The sequence below is a fragment of the Tiliqua scincoides genome, chromosome 3 (assembly GCF_035046505.1).
Source record: "Tiliqua scincoides isolate rTilSci1 chromosome 3, rTilSci1.hap2, whole genome shotgun sequence".
In the NCBI taxonomy this organism is placed as follows: Eukaryota; Metazoa; Chordata; class Lepidosauria; order Squamata; family Scincidae; genus Tiliqua; species Tiliqua scincoides.
This window is the reverse complement of record NC_089823.1, coordinates 140,517,551-140,536,207: the sequence shown is the minus strand read 5'-3', so window position 1 is coordinate 140,536,207 and position 18,657 is coordinate 140,517,551. Positions and strand designations below refer to the sequence as shown.

The window sequence follows — 18,657 nt, the reverse complement described above, 5'->3', positions numbered from 1 at the left end:
AAAGCTTTTAATTGACAGACTGCACATATCTATAAGCACCTCATGTATACTTTGCATTCAAGCCAGTGACATTTCCCATTTATCTGCTCTTTGTCACTGCATCAAACTAATATCTCAAAGGCAGATGTTTACAGCAATGCAAAATTCAGTTTGCTGCTTTGGGGCATACAGGCATGCCCCAGTATCTGCAGGGGTTCCGTTCCAGACCCCCCTCCAAGCAAATACCTGGGATCTATGGATACTATGGATTCCTCCCCCCACCCTGCAGCTCCCTCAAGAGCCCATTACTCATTTTAAACATTACTGGGGCAAAAATCAAGCTGATTTTCACCCCAGCAAGTATTTAAAATGAAGTAATGGGAGCAGGGGTTGAGTGGGGCAGTCCCCCATTCCCCATGGACCCCCCTCGCGCCCATTAAACTATTGTATTTTACACTTACCAGGGGCGGCTGCTTCTTCTTTAAACAGACTGCCTTTGCAGCCGGGAAAGGAACAGCAGTGAGGTCTTCCTGTTGGCCTCACTGGTGTTCTCTTTAACGATTCTGTCTGCTTAAAGACGTGGAGGGGGGGACCCAATATCCATGGATACCTGAAACCGCAGATACAGAAACTGCAGATGTGCCCCCCCACTAGCTTTATTCTAATGCAAAGCCACTCACGTTGCTATACTTCATTCCATTCTGACAGTGATCAACTTTTCTGCAAGGCCAAACTATCGCTGGTTCCTCCCATTAATGCTAACTAGGAAACAACATAAAAGCCAGGAAATGATGGCAGTGTGTTGTTTTTGATAAGAGTTGGTGGTAGTGCATAGATATGAGCCTGAAGGGGTGATGAATGGAAAGAAAAACATGTACAGTTCCGTTCACAACTTTTCAAACTGAAGAAACAAGCTCAGTCAGAACAGGGCATTGTTTTTGAAAAGTCATTAAAGATAACAAAGTACAGCTCCAACCTTGTTATACGAGGATTTTTAATACACGGATTTGACTCAGCACGAATGGCCCCTGCAAATGAGAAGGAATCTGCTGATCCCTGGAGAAGGGGAAAAATAAACCCCTTTAAACTCACAATTTAAAAAAACTGTTTTTTACTGTTGCAGAGAGACAGGTACATAAGTGATTACAGGTATAACCTAAGTATCCACAGATTTTTTGATCTCAAAGCTGATAAGAAGGGCCCTTTAAATTAAAGGAAAACAGTCATTTAATAATGCCAGAGAGGGCAGCCGGCTGACAATCCATCAATCATTTTCTGCAGGCTTCACTCCTCCCTTCCCCCTGAGCACATGAAAGAAGGCTAAATGGCAGTGATTATCACCTTCTCCATTCTTTCCCCCTTGCTGGGGCTTCTGGTAAAAAGAGGGATTGCTGCCTCCCTGTGAAGCCTGAGCTCCTGGAGAGAGACTGATTGACTGTGTGCATAACACACAGAATTATACAGAGAAATTAAATGAGTTCTTTGCATCTGTCATCACAGCAGAAGACCTCGGATAGATACCGCTGCCTGAATGGCCCCTCCTGACCAAGGAATTAAGTCATATAAAGGTTAAAAGAGAAGATGTTTCAGACCTCATTGATAAATTGAAGATCAATAAGTCACCGGGCCCTGGTGGCATCCACCCAAGAGGTTAAGGAACTGAAGAATGAAGTTGCTGATCTCTTGACTAAAATATGCAACTTGTCCCTCAAAACGGCCACGGTGCCAGAGGATTGGAGGATAGCAAATGTCACAACAATCTTTAAAAAGGGAAGGAGGGGGGACCGAGGAAACTATAGGCCTAGCATCTATACCAGGCAAGATGGTGGAATACCTCAGCAAAGATAGAATGTCAAAACACATAGATAAACAAGCCTTGCTGAGGGAGAACCAGCATGGCTTCTGTAAGGGTAAGTCTTGCCTCACAAACCTTTTAGAATTCTTTGAAAAGGTCAACAGGCATGTGGATGCGGGAGAACCCGTGGACATAATATATTTGGACTTTCAGAAGGCGTTCGACATGGTCCCTCACCAAAGGCTACTGAAAAAACTCCACAGTCAGGGAATTAGAGGACAGGTTCTCTTGTGGATTGAGAACTGGTTGAAGACCAGGAAACAGAGAGTGGGTGTCAATGGGCAATTTTCACAATGGAGAGAGGTGAAAAGCGGTGTGCCCCAAGGATCTGTCCTGGGACAGATGCCTTTCAACTTCTTCATAAATGAACTGGAGACAGGGTTGAGCAGTGAGGTGGCTAAGTTTGCAAGATGACACCAAACTTTTCCGAGTGGTGAAGACCAGAAGTGATTGTGAGGAGCTCCAGAAGGATCTCTCCAAACTGGCAGAATGGGCAGCAAAACGGCAGGTGTGTTTCAATGTAAGTAAGTGTAAAGTCATGCACTAAAATTGAGTGTTGGGAAAGTCAGGTCAGAGAAAAGAAAATATTTCTTTACGCAGCATGTGGTTGGTCTGTGGTACTCCTTGCCACAGGATGTGGTGATGACATCTGGCCTAGATGCCTTTAAAAGGGAATTGGACAAGTTTCTGGAGGAAAAATCGATTACGGTTTACAAGCCATGATGTGTATGTACAACCTCCTGATTTTAGAAATGGGCTATGTCAGATGCAAGGGAGGCTCCTAGTCTAAGGCTGGAATTTACTAAAGAGGCCAGAGCAAAGACAGAAAAGTCTAATCACAGCCCCAAGTCCTACTCTTCTTTCACCTGTCCCTAAGTTTATGAGGCCTGAAAGGAGAAAAGTGAAGACTTGTATGGATCTAAAGAGGGGGGATCAATCATCCTTTAGTCACCCAAGTGCCCCTCTTTCATGTTTTCCTCCAAGCTATTTCAGCAAGTACAAATGGGAGAGAGCATTAGCTGGGTGCAGGCAGCTCTCTTCAATGTGTTGCATTTGACAAAAGGGGTATCACTCCGCCAATGTTGCATCCAGATCTGGTCACTGGAGGTGGTGAGTGGAGTGGCAGGAGGGTGGAAAAGAGGCAGAGGGGCATTTCTGGGTGGGGGAGGTAGAACAGGGCGGATCAGGTCCGGAAGGGGGTGGAATCACTGGAGCAGGCATCTGCATATCCTATCCTCCTTCCCTGGCCTAAACTTCCTACACAGGGCTGCTCGGACTTGTGCCAGAAATATAGCTGATTCAGATCCAAGAAGTTCCATTGGGAAGGCTAGAGTATTATGGTAAGAGGAAAAATATCCCCTTACCCTGAGGAGACCTCCAGCCTGCTCCTAACGAGTGAGGATACAGTGAAGGCCATATTGCCCCGCTGTGCACTGGGCTATGAATTTTCTATATCATGATATAGCATTAACTGAAAAAAACTTCCTTTTTCTGAAAACAAAAGCAGCCCGTTTTGCTAAATCATTGTGCTGGAGCTCTCTGTTATGCAATCCTTTTTAGTTACTCCATCCTTGGTATTTAAGGCAATTACAAATAGCAGGTCTATACACTATGGTTTCTCAGAAATTTTTGATCAAATCAAGAAGTCTGTTGCCAAACTAGAATTCAAGAGCCAGTTGAAGAAAACACACAAATTCAGTGCATTTTATCAGTTATGGTTTGCTTCTTGGTGAAAGATCGTTACTTGGTGAAAGAATATAGCCCAGAAAGTTGATCGTGTTTCCTTTAAGGATAAGCTATGATCTAGAGTCCACAAAATGCCACCTGCTGTTTTAGATTTGATAACATTACATCTGTCATCAAGAAAATGATGTGAAAAATACAAGAAAATGAGTGCTTGCCAAAAATTAATTTCCTATAATCAGCTAAGAGGAACAGATTCCTTCCTGAAGGAGGCAAGAATTTTGGCCTAATTTGCAGAAAATTAATAGCAAATTATCCAGAAAATATCAAGTTTGGTATTAGCCTCGACAAAATCACAGTAAATCACTGGTGCTCAAAGAGGGGGTCACGACCCACCATAGTACGTAAAAAAGGCCACTTAAGGGGAATGGCCCAGGAACGGGTGCCTCAGCAGTGCCGCAGCAATTGCTGCTGCGCCACCGGGGCACACCCCCCAGTCCCTGTCATCAATTCTCAAACTCCTAGACAGCTTGAGAACCGCTGCAGTAAATTATGAATGACTCAAGTCCTTGATTGTATTTTGAATCAATGACATTTTGAAGTATGCAATTGTAGCGGTGTCTAATTTTATCTTCCCTGCTTATTTTGTTTGTTACAGTCACTTTAGGATGATTTATGGATGAACAAAGATTTCATTCCATCATTATTTACCTTATTAAATATTAGCATTGCTACTTTTGGTTCTGGCCCCACTCCCATACTTTAAAAACAGCAGTCCGACAGGAAGAAAATGAATAAGCTCTAGGCAAAAATTACACCAGCTATACAGTCTGCTGTTACAGGCACAAGAGCAGAAATGGGGGTGGGGTGACCAGGGTAGCAGGCCTGGTTATCAGCAACTTCTGAATCTGATAAATCCAAATTCAGGAAGAAGACAAAAATCCAAGACCATCAACACCGTATGTCTCAGTTTGAAGCATTTTTCTGCACTTGCATCCCCCTGACATGTTTGCTTAGAAGCAGATCTTTGATTTCATCAAAACTGACTTCCAAACATGGGTGCCTGGAGACCCCACTGAGTTATAAAGCACCTGATCAATGAAGACGAATCTGGCAAGATGAATCTAATCTTCAGGGGGAGAAAAAAAAGAGACTTTGTACTTACCCAGAAGGCTATGTTGTAACTGAAAAGCAGGTATTTGTAGCAGCAGCTGACTTCAGCAGAAGAATACCGGTAATAGTGCATCTTTTATGGAGCAGTGACTGTACAGAACCAAGAAGAAAAAAGAAAGATGGATCTGTTAGCAAGAGGAATGCAGTGGCACCCAACCTAGCCAAGCAGCTCCCATGCTATATTTAGTGGACAAAGTGTTCTTCCTAAAGCCTAGTCACTTTTAGCAAATGAAGTCAAATCCATGCCAAATTCTTTGGAAGCAAGTCTCGCCAAGTTCAAATGGGACAAACGCCCTAAAAAGCATTCATAGAATTGCAGCCCAAGGAACATGTATTCAGAAGCAAGTCCCACTGAGCCACAATACGCAAGAGGCATTTAAATTCTTAAATATATTCAGTAACCATGAATATTAAATATACATTTTAGCCCAGTGGACTATACCCAGTAACAACTTGAAAGTTTTTATTGACCTTTTATATCAACTGTAATGCAAAAAGGAACTCAGTCAACATACAGGAAGATTTAAATTATTGTTGGGGTTTCTGTGATCTATAAATTTCAAATCACAAACTGCTTACAGAATGTGAAAGAGTCACTCAAAAAGTCTTAGCAGGCAAACAAATGCAGTACTTGAAGAGATGTCTGGGAGATGTACAACATCATAAACCAAAACAGTGTCTGTGCAAGACAGAGCAATGTGCATTCTGTGGTGTTTCAAATCACAACACAGCATCATTACCAAACTGTGGGGATACATTTAGGCAGTGGTTCCCAAACTTCTTCAACTGGCAACGCTCCCATTAGGGCTACAAACTGGTGGGTATAGGGTGGTGGGTTTTTCATGAGGATTCTGCAGCTCCCCTGGTTGGTTTCTGCAGCTCTCTGGGGAGCCATGGCTCACAGTTTGGGAACCACAGCATTAAGGGCATTGTGTACTGAATCTCTGTGACCTCCCTTGATGAACTTTGGACCAGAAATATTGCTGTGGTACAGTTACACCATAAATGCTGGAGAACACATGGAGAGAAATTAGTTCCTTGGACATCTTACATGCTGCAAATGCATGCTGAAGTTGTTTAGCATCCTGTTGTCTGCCCTGATCTGAGTGTTCCCTGATAAGTTTGCACTGATTCAGTTTCCTGAAGACAGACATCACAAGGCTTCAAAGAGCATTATTTTCTTGCCTGAGTTAGTGAAACTACTGGGTGTGGGGAAGGCTGCAGTAAGCAACAAAACAAGCTTATATTGCAGGGGTGGCCAAACCGTGGCCACATGCAGTTCTTTGACACATAATGTGCAGCTTTCGGAAATACAAGATGATTCATCTGTGGTCTATAAATCTCAAATTAGAAACAGCAGAACAAAGCCGCTTACAGAGTGTGAAAGAGTAACTCAAAGGTTTTATTACCTTGCTGTAGAATAGCTAGAGCAGTGTTTCTCAACCAGTGGTACAGGTACCACCAAGTGGTACCTGACTTGGTGTCTGGTGGTACTTGCTGGACTCCTGGACACCTGCTGCCCAGCAGCGAGACCTAGAATGCAGCACAAACAGTAGTAGGAGGCTCAGCGGGCAGAGCTCCAAAGCATGCTTAGAAAGGCGCTTCACTCAGTCCCTCCCTTCACCAATGCAAAGTGATCACCTTTCTTTCCCGTGCTTAGGGGGAAGGGAGGGGTCTGCTGGAGAGAGAAGGATTGATGGATTGTCAGCCAGCTGCCTCTCTCTCTCGCTCGTTAAGGAGGCTGTTGTTAAGGGACTGTTCAGTTTTTTAAACTGATTTTAAAGGGGTGCATTTTTCCCCTGCTCCAGGGATCAGCACATTCCTTTCCATTTGCAGGGGCCATTCGTGTTGAGTCAAATCTGTGTATAAATGGGCTGGACCTGTATGTCCAATTTGAAATGCTAACAAAAATTATGCGTTTTTCACATGGTTATCTCACTTCTCTCTCCAAAGAGGGATACTGAGGCTAACAAAATCCGTAAGGTATAGTGAATGGGTTATTAAAAATCATAGTATTTTTTTTATCTCAAGACTACAGAAAACACTGTAAACATGTATTTAAGCAAAAAGCAAACACTTCTGACTGGTTCCAACTCATCTGATTCATGATATCAATAAGTATTGCTGATGCATTTAACTTCCCTCTTATTTAAAAAAGAACACGAAACAGGTTTCTGAAAACTGTCTCGCAAGAGGTTGAGACATACTTTAATTCTGCTTTCTTAGAACATCTGCAACCTCCTTGGCAAAGTGGCTTTCAGCAGAGGCCAACTGGAGGGGAGAAACAGCAAACGAGGAGACGACAACACTGTTTGGACCCACTGCTTTACCTCCTGCTGGGTTTCCAACTCATAAAACAAGAGGGGAGAAAGCTGCAGGGCAAAGCAATAGCCAGAGTAAAAGGTAAAAAAACCCCTCTTCCCACCTGAAACTCCTTCCCCAAAAATTGTCCCCTTCTGAAATTGCAGTTGCAAATTCAAGGGATGAAGTGGAAGCAAAATGTTCACTACCAGTGTCAGACACTCTTTAATTTGGTGCAACAGACTCAAGAAGCAATAGCAAAGTATCATATTTCCAGCAATTTCCAGCCTTTTCCATCTCACAGCACGCTGACAAAGCGCTAAGTGTGAAGGCACACCCATGCTGCTGGTGGGGGACTCGCATCCCCCCAATGGCCCTACTAGTAAATGACTCTCCTCCAAACTCCCGCAGCACACCTGAGGACCATTCCCAGCACTCCAATGTGCTGCAGCACACTAGTTGAAAATAGCTAACCTAAATGTTTCCTAGACAGGACTAGATGCCCTTTTGTGGGTCTTTTCTTTTAAATAATATGCTTTTGCAAAACTGCTGTTAGTTATCCACTGTGACACAGAAGTCACAACAGTTGCTCAATGTTACAGAAAACCAGAGCCGTGCTGGCACTGAGCCTAGCCAATTTGTCTGAAGAATGAGGAACTACCACCTCAAACAGAAGCCAAACCCCAGTTAAAAAAAGTTTCTCAGCAAAAAGAGGTGGGTAGAATGCATGCCTCCAAGAACTTAGCACGTGGGAAAGACCACAACTTTGACATGCTAGTCAGTCTAGCACTGAGGGAAGCAGCAAGGACAGGCACGTCTCACGCATTAACTCTCTGCTCTTACAAATCAAGGATCTCCTCTGTAGACATCTTGGCCATTATCTACACTAGTGAATTAACTTTAAGTCATTCCTTTCCCCAGGGAACTCTGAGTAGTTCAAGGGTTCTGACTCTCCAACAGAATGCTCCGCACCCTCACCAAATGACAATTCCCAGGATCCCAAGAACTCCTGCCACAGATTTCTGTGATTACCGCCCCCCCCCCCAATACACCAATGTTACCAAAACCTACTAGACTGTCCTGCTGACAGAACCAGTATTCTACCAGTGCTGGCTGCTGTAAAGCATGTTGAGTAGAGCACTGCCACAGTGCTGGCAGAAAGGCCGAAGCCTTCCTGTGCGCATTGGTGGACCACTAGCCACCCACCAGAGTAGGTAAGCCAGCAAAGGCAAAGAGAGGGGTGGGGAGGGGCAGATGCAATGGCACATCCCCTCAGACGCACATCCCCTAAAGAGCTGGAAGAAGTCTGAGGAGACCCACTGCAGGGCAGGAGGGCATTTAAATCTTCTTTCCCTTCCAAAGATTCTTGCTCTATAGTTGCACCATGGACCATAACCCATCACCCATCTAAGCACTCTTGCCTCTAGTGACCCTGCATGGTCTAAAAAAAAAAATCAGTTTCTGTAAAGCCTCCGAACCAGGTCAACCTGGCAAGGTGCCACTTTCTAGTCTGTATGATATACTTGGCCCCCTACTCCTTAAATGACTGCACAACCAGCCTTGCTGATGATGCAGTAAAGAGGTAGGCAAAAGTATCCCCCCACTAAAAAAAAAAACCCAGCTTATGCAAGAAGATGAAAAGGCACAGACTTTATTCAATATTATGCTAGAAATAAGTACTTTGTATAATAACAGAACAATCTGAATTCAGGACAGGGAGATCATGTGCGTTATGAGTAAAAGAAAAGATGCAATGCTACCTAAAGTCATATAAATCCGAGTATAGGAATGATTCATTTTTCTAATCGCATATGGTCTTCAAACATCTCAACACACACCAGCAAGAAATTAAACAAAGCCATGAGTTGGCTCCCCACCTCAGGCTGGATTCCACCACTATCTGTGTAAACCAACACCATGCGCTTTTCACTATCATTTCAACAACCTTGAATTTTAGCAATGGATGCGCACAGACAAACCCATGAGAAGAATCAACCTTTCACACATTTAAATAGTAACTTTGGGCTAACAAGAGAAATACTGCTGAACTTTTATCTATGTTTGGGCTCCAGAAATCCAGATTATCACATCCTTGTCACTGGGAGGCAATTAACGCAATCACTTACCAAGTTGCAATTTAGCATGTTGTGTTGTGCAAACAAAAAATAAAGTGGTAATTTGGAAAGTTCTGTTCAAAAGGCACCTGAGTGGGACATAATTGAGACTTATACAGTTATGCACAGGATGGATAGGAGGATGTTCTTTTCCCTCTCACACAACACCAGAACAAGGGGGCATCCACTAAAATTGAGTGTTGGGAGAATTAAAACAGACAAAAGAAAAAATGTTTACCCAGCATACAACTGAACTGTGGAACTCCTTGCCACAGGATGTGGTGATGGCACGGCCTAGATGCCTTTAAAAGGGGATTGGATGAATTTATCGAGGAAAAGTCCATCACAGGTTACAAACATTATGGGTACAGGGCAACCTCCTGGTTTCAGAAGTAGACTAACTCAGAATGCCAAATGCAAGGGAATGTCAACAGGATGCAGGTATATTGTTCTCTTGTCGTGCTCCCCAAGGCATCTGGTGGGCCACCGTGAGATACATGAAGCCGGACTAGATGGGCCTTTGGCCTACTCCTGCAAGGCTCTCCTTCTGTTCAAGATTGTGCCACATATTGATACCAGTTAAAAGTCTAGGGAAGCAAAGGAGTGGACAAATGCACTTCTTACTTGGCAAGAAGTTTACCAGCTTCTCTCCTGGTATCCCTCCAAAGGTTTCTGGACAACTGTCAAAACTGTTCAAATGTTCTAGCGATTCTCTCCCCCACCCCCTTGTGCTGCGCAGTTCAACCTAACATAATGGGCACTGACAACTAGCTACCACACTCCCAACTGGATGGCAAGACAAAGGCAGAAGCCAACAAGGGTACTTAACTAGCAATAGATGACCTCCCAATTGCGTCACTCCACCTAAGCATCCTATATAATTCTGTGGGGCAAGTATCCATATAAACCAATGGTTCCCAAACTTTTTTGCTTGGCAGCTCCCTTGACCCACTGGACCACTGGCTGTGGCTCCCCTTTAGGGCTACAATCATATACATTTTATAGAATGGCGGGCTTTTTGCGAGGATTCTGTGCTCCCCTGGCTGGTTTCTATACCTTCCTGGGGAGCCATGGCTCATAGTTTAGGAAGCCATATAAACTCTTGGCTTTATATGTTTATATATATAAACTCTTTGTTTATATATATAAACAACCTTTAGTTGTTTGCTCTTCATGCCACCATCCGTACCCTGCTTGCTGAGCAAGGACTGTCATTCTAGCTTTCAATGAGAACCACCACGTCAGCCACCACCTTTCCTTACCAGCCTTTTCTTTCCCTCCTCTGAGTGCTACCAAAGTGCTGAGGCCAGTGCACATCTCTCTCTCCAAGCACCCCTACTCCCTCTCTTTTGGATGAAAGGCAGTTTGGCTCTCTTGCCCAACTCCCTTCCAGGAAAATGCCTCTGCGCATGCTTCAGAGTCTTCTTTCTGCCTCTGAGATTGCTCCTGTTCAAGACAGAATCTCGTGGTAATCCCCTCTGCTGCCACAGTGCCTTGCATTGAAGGGTGACATTTGTCTGTGCCGCAGCCTCAGCAGGGACCCAGTAAATCCCAACTATTTTCCTTGTCTTGCTAAACATATGCTTAGTCTGACTTTGTGTGTGAGGCAATCTCCTCTGCCTGCGAGTGCTGTAATGTGCCTGCACATGTGCATGCATTAAGGCTTTTTCTATGAAGAGATGTAGTTGAGCCATGCCAAGTCCTCTAGAGGCCCTGAGGCATCAGTCAAGAGCGTTGGTTCAGTGGGAGAGACTAGCTCCCCTGCTGCAAGTGGGTGGAATGCTCTCATGGGCCACTTCTGGGTTCACCATTTCCATGCAGCCTTTGGTTCTGCCTAGAGAAAGCTGGTCCCAGCTGCAGTCATTTGCCCCTGCCTGAACCTGTGGTTCCTCAATTGTGTGCCACAGCAAACTCACCGGGCACCATGGGATAATTTAAATTTAAAAGGAAAACACAGCAATGAGAATGTATGGGTGCTGTGCAAAAATTACTGGGAACTGGAGGGGTGCTATAAACTGAGAACATTCAGAGACCTCTGGTCTTAACCCCTCTCACTGTTTCGCATCTTTCCAGCTGCTGTCTTTAGGGCTCCACTGCAGCATGAAGGTCAGCCGTAGATTCTGCTTCCCGAGAGGTAGCTCAGCTAGGCCCAGCTTGAACCCTTGTTTTTGTTTTTTAGCACTTAATATATTTCATCCTTTCCTCCATTTTCCTTTTACTGCCATGCCGTTGGCCATTTTACTAGGTCCCTGCATACAACTGCTTTCTTCTCCTCCTGCGTGTGTGTTGCTCATGCACCGCTGGCAACAAAACAGAGCATACTAAATACATTTATGAGCAAATCCCCTGTGCCAGGACAGTGAATGAATTGGAAGCATTTGGAGGAAGCATCTCAAATGCAGTCAGAGCACACCTCCCTAAATCAAGGGGAAAGGGGGCTGACTTCTCTGTCCAAATCTAAGTCAAACTTGAAGGCATTATCGGTATCACAATCTGTCTTCTTGTGTTCACTAATTTAGAATGTAAGCAGCCCAACTGAAAAGGGTTAATTTCTTTCACCAAGGCAAGAAAATGTTGGATGAACTCCCAAGTAATTTCAAACATGGTTGTGGGAGGCTATAATCAACTCTAAGGGGTTTTACCAACAATTTAAAGTGACAGCTCCCTATACTCAGAAAAAGGACCACTCATCAACTTTTTCCTTTATAATTTTCCTCTTTTGATCCGAGGATATTTTCAGCGTCAACGGCTTGCAACAGAAAAATTAAAAAAGTTGCTGAACACTGTAAAGCATTTTGAACCGGGGAAGGCAATTCTGATTTATTTTCTGCTCCTTCCAGGTTCAGTTGCACAACAACAACCGACCATACGAAACTTTTAAACAAAGGTCATAAAATGCAAATGCTGCCATGCAAAGAATAAAACAGGACATGTCAGACAACACCCTCCCCCACACCTTCCAAGATCAACATGCACAGGCATTCAAGATCAACAGCACAAAGCATCCGGTCTTCCTGAGAGGATCCTACCACAGGATTCACAAAAGCTCTATCTAGTTGACCACTGCAGGAAACAGGATACTGGAATAGATGGACCTCTGGCCTGAACTCTTTTTTTTTTTATCCATCCATCCATGGATTTCTATCCTGCCTCTCCAACTCTCAAGAGGCCCACAACATGCCTCACATCAATCAACAGATATGAATGTAATAAAAATTACACACATAATGTTAAATCATCCCAACTCAAAGACAAATAACTTGAACTGAGAGATTGTAAATTAGATGAGGATCGGAAAAGCAACATAGCATGAGGGGCTACTATTTCAAATATAAGAGTTTTGACCAAGTGGTGAAAGCAGACCAAGTGAGGCCAGCCTGTCCACACCCGTCTACAGAAAAGGAATTTTCCCAAAGCCTGGAAAATGGTCATAACATATGCACTTTGAATCAAATACGGAAACAAATTAGTAACTAATGCAGGTGTTCTAGAAGAAGGTTTATATGCTTTCTGGTCCAACTAGAACCCATGCTATAGCTATTTGTACCAACTGCTTCTGAACACTTTTCAAGGGTAGTCCCACACAGAGTACATTGCAACAGAATCTGCCTGTGACCAAGGTGAGATCTGCCTTCGAAAAGGGGTCGGTTCATGCACCAAGTAAAGCTTTATTAAACCACCCCTGGCCATGGTTACCTTTTGATGATACAACTGGATTCATGAGCACTCCTGAAGTGCAAACCTAGCCTCTCAGGACAGTACCACTCCATCCAGAACAGGCTGAATACCTAGGTAAGACTATCTAGTCCACTTATTTTCTTACCTGCATATTCTCACCCCTCCCCTCAGGTATAAAGGGTCGATCACTGGAAAGAGCAGGCTGACTAGTAAGAGTTACTTGGACTAACAATGCTTGTGAATCCAATGGCAAAGTTCCACTTCTCTTTTAAAATGCCAGCCTTCCAGGTCTGATTATTATTATTATCTATTAACAGTATTTCTATACCACTACAGGTTTTCTACACTTTGTGCCAGTATTATTAGAGAAATATCAAAGTATACCAGCTCAAAATGGTCCAGGGCAAAGAACTATTTGAGATACAGTTCTCAATGAGAGGATAAGAACCCAAAAGAGCAATAGCCCAAGGTAATGTTTAACTGTGCAGACAAATTTAAAAGCTGCCTCTCATAACTGGAAATTAATACAGCCCCATGTGAGAGGGCAAGGAATAGCAAAATCAAAACAGGAAGACAGAATTCAGATACAATTTTAGTGTTCATTTCTGAAAGGTAGGAGAGTAATTAACAGTCTGAGTATGCGAAGGATATTTATAAATGAAACTATAGCCAATATAACTGGCCCTCCTCACCCCAGCACAGTCTTTTCTAGTGGCTGTTTGCTGGTGTTCTTTTGCATCCTTTTAGATTGTGAGCCCTTTGGGGACAGGGAGCCATTAGTCGGTTGTTTGATTTTCTCTGTAAACCACTTTGTGAACTTTCTGTTGAAAAGCAGTATATAAATACTGTTAATAAGACAGGCCTACAAAATTGAGGGACAGAAAAGTTTTTCCCAAACTTTATGGTGGTTTGATATGAATTTGGGGTGCCGATTCCAAAAATGGCATCCGTTTTGCCCTATCACGTCTAGTTTTGGAGATCTAGTATGGCCTCTTTAGTGAATGGTTCAAGCAGTTTCCTCATGAGGAAGCCATGGTGTAGGCTTCCTCATGAGGAAGCTGCCTGAACCATTCACTAAAGAGGCTATACTATATCTCCAAAACTAGACACGACAGGGCAAAACGGATGCCATTTTTTGAATCAGCACCCCAAATATATCCAGGAATTGGTGTAACATTTAAGGAAGCAAAATGTGAGTTGGCCTGTGTAATTAATAATAACAACAATGGAAATGTCACAGCTATATCTCATGTCACCCATATCAGAAAGCATATACATAACTTACAGTCAGTGAACTTGCCTTGATGCAACAATAGATTCATATATACTGATTTTCCTTTTGGCTTCATGTGAACGACAAGGCCAAGAACAAAACGTCCAGCATCTAACATGGAAGATGCTGGTTATCAACAGCTCAAATGTTCCAACGAAGGGCAAGAAACTTGGCAGCACTCGCACAAGCTGAAAGCCGGATTGAATCTCATGTCATCAATTTTCTCCAATTTATTAGGTGAAAGAGGATTCATTCAGGCATTAGTTCTATAGTGAAAGCAGGGTCTGGAGATGCATACCAACAGTTTCTGGAAAAACTCTGGTTTGGTATCCCACCCTTCCAAAAATGGGAAAGAGGAAGAGTCTAAAGTCAATTCTGGGGGGTGCAAGATTTATTGACAGGATGGCAGAATCTACGACGGTTGATATTCTCACTACATGCAACTCAGGGACAGCACATAGCCCAGTGACAGAGCTACATATGCAGATGAAACTCCAAAATTCGATCTCTGACATTTCCAATTAAGAGAGATTAGGTAGCAAGGCTGGGGGGGGGGGGACTCAGAGAGTACTTGCCACTTAAATGAGACAATACTGGTTCTGATGGATAAATGGTTCAACTGTGTTAGAGACAGCTTCATATATACTGTACATTTTATCAAAAGCAAAGCCTAAATACCAGATATTCAAACAAGCACAGGGAACCCTCTTTAAGGCCTAAGGCATCACTGTCTTGCATGTTGAATAGAAATAGGGTCTTCAAAAGAAATAATCAACACAATATCTCAGAGACAGAAGTCATGAAGGCCAGCAAGGTTCTCCCTAGAACAGTAGTTCTCAAACTTTTAGTGCCAGGACCCACTTTTTAGAATGCCAATCTGACCAAGATCCACTGAAAGTGATGTCATGGCTGAAGTGACATCTTCAAGCAAATTAAAATAAATTATAATTAAATTAAACAAATAATTACAAAATGGGAAGCCAGCCCTGTTCCACCAAATGAATTTCCTCTGTAGCCTGTCTGCAATAACACCCCCCCCCCCCAAACACACACACAAATCAGTAAGATTTTCAGTCCTACCCAGTGCCCAGTTCAATTTAAATTCTTATATTTAAACCATATCACTATCAGGACCCAACTAGCTTTATACGTCTAAAAAAGAAAAAATTCACCTTACCAGCTCAAGTCTTTTTCATTCTTTTTTTTTTTTGGGGGGGGGGGCTGCATTCTGGAGCACTCTCATCAGATTGGGACCATTCTGGTGGCCTTGCATTCCTGATCTGACCATGAGCCAAGGCATGTTTGCTTACTCACAAGTAAACACAAACATGTAGCTTAGTTTTGCTTCCATAGGGCTCAATACATTTGTCAGCTTGGAGGGAGGGACTTCCTTCTCAGGTGTTTTTTGGGGGCTGTGTTCATCGGATTGGAATCATTCTGGTGTAGTTGGATTCCTCTCAGCCTGCCCTTTCCAATGGACTAAGGCAGGGGTGTCCAAACATTTTGGCAGGAGGGCCACATCATCTCTCTGACACTGTGTCAGGGGCTGGGGAAAAAAGAATTAATTTACCATTTAAAATTTGAATAAATTTACATAAATGAATATATTAGAGATGGAACATCTATGAATGAATGACGGTCTTGCAGTAGTTCAAGGCCTATAAAAAGCCTTGCACAAAGCAAGGCCAGCCTTTCCTTTGCTGCCACTGCTGCATCACAGACGTGAAACAGCAAGTAGCGGAGGGAGCTCATCCCACAGGTGAGAGGTCAAACAGTCGTCCTCTTGCTGAGAACAGTTGCATCTGGGCTCCAGCAAGTCTCTGGAGGGCCAGAGGCTCATTGGAGACTGGGGGTCCCTGAGGGCCTGATTGGGAGCCTCCGAGGGCCACAAGTGGCCCCCGGGCCAGGGTTTGGGCACCCCTGGACTAAGGCAAGTTCACCTACTCATGAGTAAATGTACAATATGACTCGGTTTCACTTTCCATAGGGCTCCATGCACTTGCCTTCTCAGCTATCAGCAAAAGCTTCGTAACCCACCAACAATCAGGTCAGTACCCACAGTTTGAGAAATCCTGCCCTAGAAGATAAGTGGGCAGAAAGCCATGTATAGTACAGAAATTCCAACCAAAGAATGTTGAAGTCGCTACCTGACATGCACAGATGCAGCATTTCCTGAAGAGTCAACTGGCACAGCCAAATCTTTTCTCTAAGCTGTCCACCAGCAAGAGTTTGCCACCACCACAGGAAAAAGAACAGGTCACAGGCATTAATGCTATACTCGCCGATCATTTCCAGAAAGCTTCTTTCAGCCAGTCATGAGTGGCATTAACACAGACAGTGGGGGCTCTCAGTTCATGGAGTTCACTGAACTTATGTCAACTGCCTTGACAAAAACAAGTGGAAAATAAAGCTTACAAAACCACTTCTTCCTCATTTTGGGTGTCTGCAAAGTAAGTATAGGAACACAGAGAAGTTGACCAGGATTTGCATATGCTTAGGGCCCTTTCAGTCTCCTAGACAGGCACTGGGATCATTGCCCTTATTTTCTAAGGGCAGACAGGAGGTGTGAACACTCTGCTCAGTTGAGATCCAACTTCGTAGAGGGACAGGAGTGTAGAGATGGCAGTCTGCCTGGCTGTAGATTGGTAAGCAAGCAAGACTGCTTCTTTTTCACTGTCCTCTACCAAAACAGCAGTGGTGCTTCTCCTGACTGGCAAGAAGCAGTTGGGAAACACAGTCTTCCCATAACATGGAAGCCTCAGTACTTGCCCTCCAATGTCATGCATAATCTTAGAAAAATACAATACCTAGCAGAAAGACAGTATCGGGGACTAGCAAGCAAAAATCATTCCAAAGTTCACAGTCCTGAGATGCCTTGAAATGTAAATCACAGCTACAATTATTTGAGCATCCTTATTTCCCCTGTATATGGAAGCAGGCTCCTGGTAGGCTGGCCAACATCAGATATGGATAATCTTGGCTATGCCTTAGCCAACAGCTAAGCCTGTCTTAGCTTTCCATCTGCTTTGCTGTGCTCTGTTTCTACACAGCCCTGATCTTGTCTAGTCTTTCCCATATGCTAGGCCTCTGTATGCCCTAGAGCAGAGGTTCCCAAACTAGGATGCTGCAACACCCTGCCAGGGAAGTTCTGTCACTGCCCCCTTAAGGGGTAGGAAGACAGCACAACAGCCATAATCATGCCACCACTAGGGAGGACACTTTTTTTTTTAAACTTACCTGGAAGTCGCTATTGCTCTCCAGAAGGTCCAGGTAGCCCACAACATAAGAAAGCATTTAACAGCCGCTTGGAGGCACAGGGAGGCCTGCAGAGGGGTTTGCGGGCTCCCTGGACCATCTGGAGAGTCCTGGCAACCCCCAGGTAAGTTTAAAAAACCCTTTTCTGCTTGGTGACAGAACAATCACGGCAATTGCAACATCGCCCCTCCCTCACAAACCAGTTCCCAAACTCTCCCTGAAAGTTTGGGAACCACTGCCCTGGAGTTTTAAGTTACAGCCTTCCCACCAGTGCACTGGTTGGAAAAGTACAGTGCTCTTGCAATCGTGTGCAGTGGCGAAACACATGTTCCCCCAGCACAGCATTTAAGTAGGATTGGGCCATTAGTCAAAATGTTCAGTTATCCTTGTGATTAAAGCCATTTCTGTCCAACGTTGCATATATGCAACAGGGATCAAAGGTGTGTACACCTGTGAGCTGGGCAGAAATGGGTTAAACAAAAACTAGACTGCGGTTTTGAAGTTGCTGCTGTTATTTACATCGTGCTTCAATGCATGTAAGAACGTAAGAACAGCCCCACTGGATCAGGCCATAGGCCCATCTAGTCCAGCATCCTGTATCTCACAGCGGCCCACCAAATGCCCCAGGGAGCACACTAGATAACAAGAGACCTGCATCCTGGTGCCCTCCCTTGCATTGGCATTCTGACATAGCCCATTTCTAAAATCAGGAGGTTGCGCATACACATCATGGCTTGTAACCCGTAATGGATTTTTCCTCCAGAAACCTGTCCAATCCCCTTTTAAAGGCATCCAGGCCAGATGCCCGGGCCAACCACACGCTGAGTAAAGAAATATTTTCTTTTGTCTGTCCTCACTCTCCCAACACTCAATTTTAGTGGATGTCCCCTGGTTTTGGTGTTATGTGAGAGTGTAAAGAGCATCTCTCTATACACTTTATCCTTCCCGTGCATAATTTTGTATGTCTGAATCATGTCCCCCCTCAGGCGTCTCTTTTCTAGGCTGAAGAGGCCCAAATGCCGTAGCCTTTCCTCATAAGGAAGGTGCCCCAGCCCAGTAATCATCTTAGTTGCTCTCTTCTGTACCTTTTCCATTTCCACTATGTCCTTTTTGAGATGTGGTGACCAGAACTGGACACAATACTCCAGGTGTGGCCTTACCATCGATTTGTACAACGGCATTATAATATTAGTCATTTTGTTCTCAATACCTTTTCTAAAGATCCCAAGCATAGACTTCTATAAGCAGCCATTTGTTTAGTCTAGTCCAGGGGTGCTCAATAGGTGGATCGCGATCTACCAGTAGATCGCGAGGCAAAATGAGTTGATCGCGGAGTGCCGACCCCC

The 18,657-nt window shown here is 44.0% G+C and overlaps 1 protein-coding gene across 2 annotated transcripts in view; it reads right to left on the bottom strand.

The window, feature by feature from the left end:
* TSPAN14 (tetraspanin 14) overlaps window positions 1–18,657 on the bottom strand; it is a 48,100-nt gene that overhangs the window by 17,347 nt on the left and 12,096 nt on the right. Inside the window, exons 2-3 of one of the 2 annotated variants that reach the window (XM_066620860.1) lie at window positions 6,100–6,223; window positions 4,683–4,780 (exon numbers count right to left, since the gene is read on the bottom strand). In XM_066620860.1, the coding sequence (XP_066476957.1) occupies window positions 4,683–4,763 (81 nt within the window). In that variant the 5' untranslated portion in view covers window positions 4,764–4,780; window positions 6,100–6,223. The remainder of the gene's footprint in view (window positions 1–4,682; window positions 4,781–6,099; window positions 6,224–18,657) is intronic. The other variant, XM_066620859.1, reaches the window with a different exon arrangement.